The 7,055-nt window shown below is 50.2% G+C and overlaps 3 protein-coding genes across 3 annotated transcripts in view; 2 read left to right on the forward strand and 1 right to left on the reverse strand.

Moving 5' to 3' along the window:
* Window positions 1-1,355, forward strand: part of UREG_03109 (cytokinesis protein sepA) — a gene marked incomplete at both ends in the record, with an annotated part of 5,196 nt that extends 3,841 nt beyond the window's left edge. The window contains 3 exons of the mRNA XM_002543547.1: window positions 113-294; window positions 501-564; window positions 630-1,355. Coding sequence (XP_002543593.1) covers window positions 113-294; window positions 501-564; window positions 630-1,355 — 972 coding nt within the window. The remainder of the gene's footprint in view (window positions 1-112; window positions 295-500; window positions 565-629) is intronic.
* Window positions 1,356-3,923: 2,568 nt separating this feature from the next.
* UREG_03110 (uncharacterized protein) lies at window positions 3,924-5,283 on the forward strand (the record flags this gene model as incomplete). Its single annotated transcript, XM_002543548.1, has 4 exons — window positions 3,924-4,097; window positions 4,169-4,541; window positions 4,688-4,718; window positions 4,776-5,283. The coding sequence occupies 4 exons, from the start codon at window positions 3,924-3,926 to the stop codon at window positions 5,281-5,283; spliced, it is 1,086 nt and encodes a 361-aa protein (XP_002543594.1).
* A 793-nt stretch (window positions 5,284-6,076) lies between these two features.
* On the reverse strand, window positions 6,077-6,511 carry UREG_03111 (uncharacterized protein; the record flags this gene model as incomplete). Its single annotated transcript, XM_002543549.1, has 2 exons — window positions 6,077-6,256; window positions 6,326-6,511. 2 exons carry the CDS (start codon window positions 6,509-6,511, stop codon window positions 6,077-6,079), a joined length of 366 nt encoding a protein of 121 aa, XP_002543595.1.
* Between the last annotated feature and the right edge of the window lie 544 nt (window positions 6,512-7,055).

Below are 7,055 nucleotides of genomic sequence, written 5' to 3' on the forward strand. Positions count from 1 at the left end.
GCCCGCCGAGTCCTTGCGTGAGTCTGTGTCGCTCATGAACCTTACGTGATGTTGGATTCTGGACATTGGCAACTTCATGAACGAATCTAATAAGAAGCCCGTTGGATTCAAGCTGAGCTCGCTCGCGCGCTTGCGAATGGTCAAAGACGACAAGAATGACTCGACTTTTGCGGACCTTGTCGAACGCATTGTTCGAAACCAATACCCTGAGTGGGAACATTTCCAGGATGAAATCCACGGTGTTATTATTGTTCAGAAAGCGAACATTGATCAACTACGTTCTGACGCCCAACGGTATATTGACCATATCAAAAACGTTCAGTCAAGTCTCGATGCTGGGAACCTGAGCGACCCCTAGAAATTCCATCCCCAAGATCGCGTAATTATAGTGGTTCAGCGATCGATGAAGGATGCAAGACGTAGGCCGAGCAGCTGCAGATTTATCTAGAAGAGATGAGCAAAACATTTGACGATATCATGACGTTTTACGGTGAAGACAGCACAGATGAAAATGCTCGAAGAGAGTTCTTTGGGAAGCTCGCGGGCTTCTTGCTCGAATGGAAGGTATGTAACATGTATCGAGTGTATAAACCTTCAGAAAATAAGCTAATTGCATCCGTTACAACTAGAAATCGAAAGAGAAGAACATTGCTTGGGAAGACAATCGACGCCGAATGGAAGCATCTTTGGCTCGGAAACGCGTTAATCCCGCTCTGACCAATGGATCCGACGGCCCGAGCTCCCCAACTGCTGCGAGCAGCGGCGCAATGGATTCTCTATTGGAGAAACTCCGAGCCGCCGCTCCGCAAGCGCGTGATCAACGCGACAGGCGTCGTCGTGCGAGGTTAAAGGAGCGGCACCAAGTCCGAGTAGCCTCGGGGCAACGCATGCCCGAACTTCCTGTAGAAGGCGACGAGAAGGCCAGTGAAAATACAACAACCAATGAGGAGCAAACGCAGGAACCAGAGCCCGCAGGGGATGCAACTACGGCTACTCCGGATATCCGCGTGTCTGATGGCGAAGATGTTGCGGACCGTGCTGCTAGCATGCTCCAAGGCCTGCGAGAGAACAAGGATTCGGATTCGGCGCGCGCTCGCCGCAGAGACAGTGCCGAAGAAGCAAGGAGAAGCCGGAGAATGAGACGGCGAATAGCTGGGACAAGCTCAGTGAAAGAGAATGGTCACGACTCCAATCCCCTGCCGCCGGTTCCCGAGCCAGAGACCCTCACAGACACCGATAACACCGAAAAGCATAATTCAGGTTCGACTGGGGAGTCGGATGCACCCGAGCCAGGCGAGTCTACACCGCAACCTCCTCCTATAACAGATGACGCCGAGAAGAAGGAAGAAACATAAGTATTCGACATATTATTGTAAAACACCCCTTTTTTTTTTTTTGTCAAATTATGGTTCTTAGACTCTGTTTTACGCTAGATATCCTCGTTTGTGGGGGATACATCTTGTCCGTCGGTGTCCAATTGGTTTTATCGTCCTACATTGTTCTCATCCCAGAACCGGGTTTTCGATTGTGATGTCGCATTGTCTGAGCGAAAGATGTATGCTTTTCCTTTTCCTTTGCTGAATTAATCCATGGTGATTCTACCGGTTTGTTATGGATTCCCATTACCTGTCGTTATCCTTGGGGGAAGTATGAAGTGCTTTTCTGATTCATTCGCACTTGTTATTCCTGCCTTTGCTTGTATATTGATATCTTTTTGTTTTTGAGTCTTGTTGGACCGAGCAAAGGGACACGCGGGTTTATGTTGCATCTTGGAAGGATTTATATACGAGGTATTATCATGAAGGGACAATTGAGTGCTATCCAAAGAGAGCGCCGGGTTGTCATCATTGGGCTGGATATTAGAAATTAATAATGTCAACTATTGTAGAAACTCCCTTTGAACAACAATTCCGAGTGTGAGGTTCGATATTCAATGCTCAATCATCGGCGGCTGTTTTCTCCCAGCTTGTGAGGACAAGACAAGGGGCACGCCGGGTCAAATCCTCCATCGTCCAGGATTAGAACTCTCGGATTTGAATCCACACCGAATGCCCGGTGCTGCGTGACGCGGAAGTGGCATTATTCACCTCACCCGAACCTGTTGAAATGCCGTGAAGCCGTTACTTTACTCCAGCGCTTTGGTTAATTATCCAACTCTCCACAATCCGGGGTTCTCGCATAAACGCATTTCCTTCAAATTATCTGCACCGAACGCTCCACTCGCGTCCTCAAACGGTCAAACCAGGAGAGCCCTGACCCAATAGCGCCCCCAGTCCGGGGAGCGCATATCCCGGAGATTGATTGAGACGAAAACGGGCTGGGGAATCCCCTGCTGATCATGTATGCTTAATACTGCTAGTATGGGAGCCGGTTTGTTGCGCGAGGGCCGGAAACAGGCACCAGACAACATGAAACTCGATCACTCTCTATTCCGCATAGAGGCTTTTGTGGATGTCCGGTGTTCCAAAGTAGGCATGACGCTCGACTTCGACCGTTGATTATTGTCCTCGCGAATGTGTGAATTGTGGTCCAGAAACGCTGTCGGATCATCCTTGCACTCTTAAGGTTGCTCGCGAATGGTGGACAGTGGCCCTTAGAGTTCGTGCGCAAAGGGAGAGATTATCAGAGCAGAGACTATTAACAGAAAATCAGAAGAATGTGCGACATTGTATAGGTGGTTATGATATAGGATCGAGCTCGTCACTGATTGTCGAGGAGCAAGACCGGCAACCAAACGGACAAGCAGGTAACTATATGTGAGCTAATCTGCCATAAATTTGGCATGAGAACTCGTTTATCGACCTCACCGATGAGAGAGCTAGCCATTCCCAGTGATGCTGTGTTGAGGAGCAATCAAAACAATGCACGCACACCTCCCATAAAACCCATCGCATATAGTTAACTAACTAGAGAATGTCCACAACAAAGCCTATCTCGTTAGTTACATTATACTGGCAGCATTGAACGAATGAGTGCAAAGGCTAGTGTTCATGCAAAGAAACCGAATTGATGACAACCGCGTCTCGACTGAAGTGCACAGAGATATTGACTGCCGTTGACCTGATCTGGCAAAGCAGAATCACATCCAAAGGTTGAAACACCAAACTGCCAAGTGCAAAAGACGTCGAGAAATTCCAAATCACTGCACCGGGTTTTCGGATTCTAAAGGCTGTCTTCATCATCAGTCAACAGCGGCTCTCCTTGTTAGCAGCACGCCTTCTTATCAGCATTCCCTGCTTATATCGCCCCCAAGAGGTGTGACCAGGAGCTTGGTCATGCAAAATTGAGCCCACGCAGAAATGCCCGGCTCCTTTCCCAGGTCAATTTCGAGCTTCATCTGGGTAATAGGCTAATAGCGCGCCGGCATTGTTACGAGCTCGTTCGGGGTCACGAGTTAACTAGTTAGTTGGTTAGTTCACAAAATGCTAGGCTTTCTCAAGGGAAAAAATGATCGCGAAGATCAGCACGGAAACTGACGCCCAAACCCAACAGCCTCGCATTGTTGAAACGACATGGGTTGGAACTTCGGCGCTAGAAGATGGCTTCTTAACCTTCAAACTCGCAGCTCGCGAGTCCATTGGCTCTAGGACGGGATGCATGGGCGTGCAAACCGTCTGCTGGGACTGATCCCAGCTCGCTTACAGCGTTCATCCCAGTCGATGGCGTTTTGGTGTTGACGAAGGAGGAGGCGGTTCAGTTTCGAGAATCTTTTAATAATCATGCCAAAATCCGAGACTGAGGTCTGCCCGGTCGAATCGAGACTTTGCACCCTCACGCCATGCAGGAGACTGAGGCTGGGTCCGTTGATCAATCTTTCAATGTCGAGTTAAGTGTTTTCTAGCAATACCTGCTCGACGTCCCTTCGATGGAGCCCTCTGGCTAGGACTCGCATGATATTGCGACGTTCTCAGAGCCGGATCAGGATGGCTGGCCATGAGCCTCGAACAGATGGGGACGTGAATTGGGGCCCGGTGATAAACTCCATTGTGTGGGTTGAGTTCACCATTGCGCTGCTGCTCGTCATATCGCGGATATTCAGCCGGACGAAATTGAACAGATTCTGGGGGCGAGATGATGTGTTTATGTGCCTAACGATGGTGATTATTGGCCCCAGGCGTTGAGATTGAGAGTCGTCGAAATGCGTTTATAATACTGACAGCCTCTGCAGCTCAACGCAGCGTCCCATTCCGTTTTGCTCAGTATCAGCGTCAGACACGGCACAGGCCGACATGAGGTCTACCTTACGGACAACGACAGAATCCAAGCCAACCGATTCAACTGGATATCCCAAGGCTTTGGAATAATGGCTGCAAATTGGGGAAAGGTCTCGGTCGTCCTATTTCTGCTCCGAGTCGTGGACAGAGCGAAAGAGCAAAAGAAAGCCTTTTACGGAGGAGCGATCTTGCTTACAATAGTGAACATCCTGTGTGTCTACTCGTACTACCACCAGTGTAAACCGACTGCGGCTCTTTGGGACAATCGGATCAAGGGGAAATGCTGGCCGCCAGAGATCCAGCGGGATTACGCATATTTCCAAGGCTGTAAGTTTTCAACGGACCGGCTGGTATCTTGCAACATGGCGATTGAACAGGTGCATTAGCAATGTCGGCATTCTCCAACTTCCTCCTCGCAATATATCCCATATTTATACTCTGGAGATCCCAAACAGAATTGAGACTGAAAATAGGTCTTGGTTGCGTCACGGCACTTGGTATAGCGTATGTCTTCTGTGATATTCCGTGCACACATTGCGAACTGAATCTAACAATAACCAGTGCAATGGCTGCTACGACTGCCAGAACAGTTCTCCTGGCACGATTATCCGTACAAAATGATTATACCTTCAACAGCATCGCCCTAACCATCTACATCGCCACGGAACAATACTTAATCATAATCGCTGCATGCATCCCAACCCTCGGACCACTAGTCACAGCGCTCCGCGAACGAACTTCCGCCTCATCTCCAAACGGCTCCTTGACTCAACGACCAAATCGACCGCATGGTCACCATCAGCACAGCCGCAGCAAAAATAGGAGCCACGGTGGCAAGCTGATGCTTACAGGGTCAGACGCTCAGATCTATCCTCTTAGCGAGTACCAGGGATGGGTAGGCGGGAGTCGATCGAGCTCCAGCGGCAGTGATGGTGCCAACGATTCCACCGAAAATATTGTTCCAGGCTATATAACAAAAACTATGGAGGTTCGTGTGAATAGTTTTCAGGAGCTGGATGAGTCCGAAAACGACATATCTCTGGCTCGAGGACCGTCCAATGAGGTATGACGGGAAACATGAGGCGCATGGAAGCGCAGGCGTAAATGGGTCGGGTCTGTCGGAGCCAGGGAGGCTTTCTTGTTTATTTTGATACCAATCCTGTACACTTCTTGTTTATATTGCAAGCCCTTTGCATGGCAGTATGACATGCCTTGTATATATTTGGTCACTTTCTCCACTATCTGGAGGGCAAGCGGAAACGTAGTCGGGCTGATCAAACGAGCTGCTCATAGCCAGATCGCGCCAGAATTTCAGGGCCGACTTCAGGCCTATATTTTCGATTTGAAGAGACTTGGGCATCCCGGGATACAATAGTTACCGGCCTCAAGGACTCATAAAGTTCTGATCTGAGATGGTTCCGCACCCCGCTCCGCTGGGTTTCCGCCCCTCTCCGCGGCGGACTCCGCCCGTAACCGGTTCACCAACGCTTGATATCAACTTGAACTTCAAGGCTCATTTTGCACATGAAATTGCTGTTGTCAATCGGGAAAAAGGTGTACGTTGGGAAGAAGGCTCCAAAGTGGAGAGATTCCTCCAAGATCTCACATGCAGCGGGCATCCAGCATGGCTTGTCGGTTCTCCGAACCGAGGCATATACAATTCACGAGTTGTCGGCGTTTTATATTGTCAGGTTTGATATAAAATATATTTTCCCATCCGATCAGTCCAGTATCAGACGTTTACTAGTTAGATCTCTTTGCCTCGATGTGACCGTGTCTGAACCATGGCGTCCTCTGTTTTCAGCGGCCGAGACAAAGGCACCTTCTTGGACACAACATGGAGCAACATCCTCAACTCCCACTCAGATCCAGCCATTGAGTTCTTCGGCACTCTCACCATCCAACTCCTCACCTTCTGGCTCCCCTCGCTCTTCTTCCTCTTCCTCGACATCTTCGCCCCATCCTTCTCCACCCGCCACAAGCTCCAGCCCGGCCCCAAACAGCCCACGAGCCAGGAAATCCGCGACTGCACCCTCCTCGTCCTGCGCAACCAACTCATCAATTCCGCCCTGCACATCCTCCTCATCCTCCTCTCACCCAAAAGCCCCTACCGGATCGAAGCCCCGCTGCCCGCTCTCCCCATAATCGCCAGAGACTTCGCCATCTCCCTCGTGCTGCGCGAGGCCCTCTTCTACTACGGCCACCGCCTGCTGCACCACCGCTCGTTTTACGCCCGCATCCACAAGCTTCACCACCGCTTCACCGCGCCAGTCGCGCTTGCGGCGCAGTACGCGCATCCCGTCGAGCACATCGTGGCGAATATCCTGCCCATCACAATCCCGCCGGCGCTACTTGGAAGCCACATTGTGACCTTTTGGATATTCCTTGCCTACGAGCTGTTTAATACGTCGCTCGTGCATAGCGGGTATGATTTCTTCAGTGGGATTGCCAAAATGCATGATTTGCATCATGAAAAGTTCAACTTGAATTATGGGTCGATTGGGTTGCTGGATTGGCTTCATGGGACGAACAAGCTTCGTAAGAGGGCCGCTCAGTGATTGATGATCTTTTTCCGCAATACGATGCGAAGGGGATGCGATATGGTGGCCAGCTGATGGCAGCTTCAGCTTTTCAGCGGATGGCCCTGGACAGGGAGTGCCAAACAATGCTCAGGAATTGTACTGGGCTCGATGGATTCACTACTCCACTTGTTCAATGCCCGGGGTAAATATTTTACCCCGACGCTCGTAACCAGCATGTGCTTGGGATGGCATGTGCGCTATAAGTATATCCCGTATTACTATCCGATCCGTCGAAGCGATAAAAAGCGCTTCAGGTCTC

The sequence above is a fragment of the Uncinocarpus reesii genome, genomic scaffold, assembly GCF_000003515.1.
Source record: "Uncinocarpus reesii 1704 scaffold_2 genomic scaffold, whole genome shotgun sequence".
NCBI classification, from domain to species: Eukaryota; Fungi; Ascomycota; class Eurotiomycetes; order Onygenales; family Onygenaceae; genus Uncinocarpus; species Uncinocarpus reesii.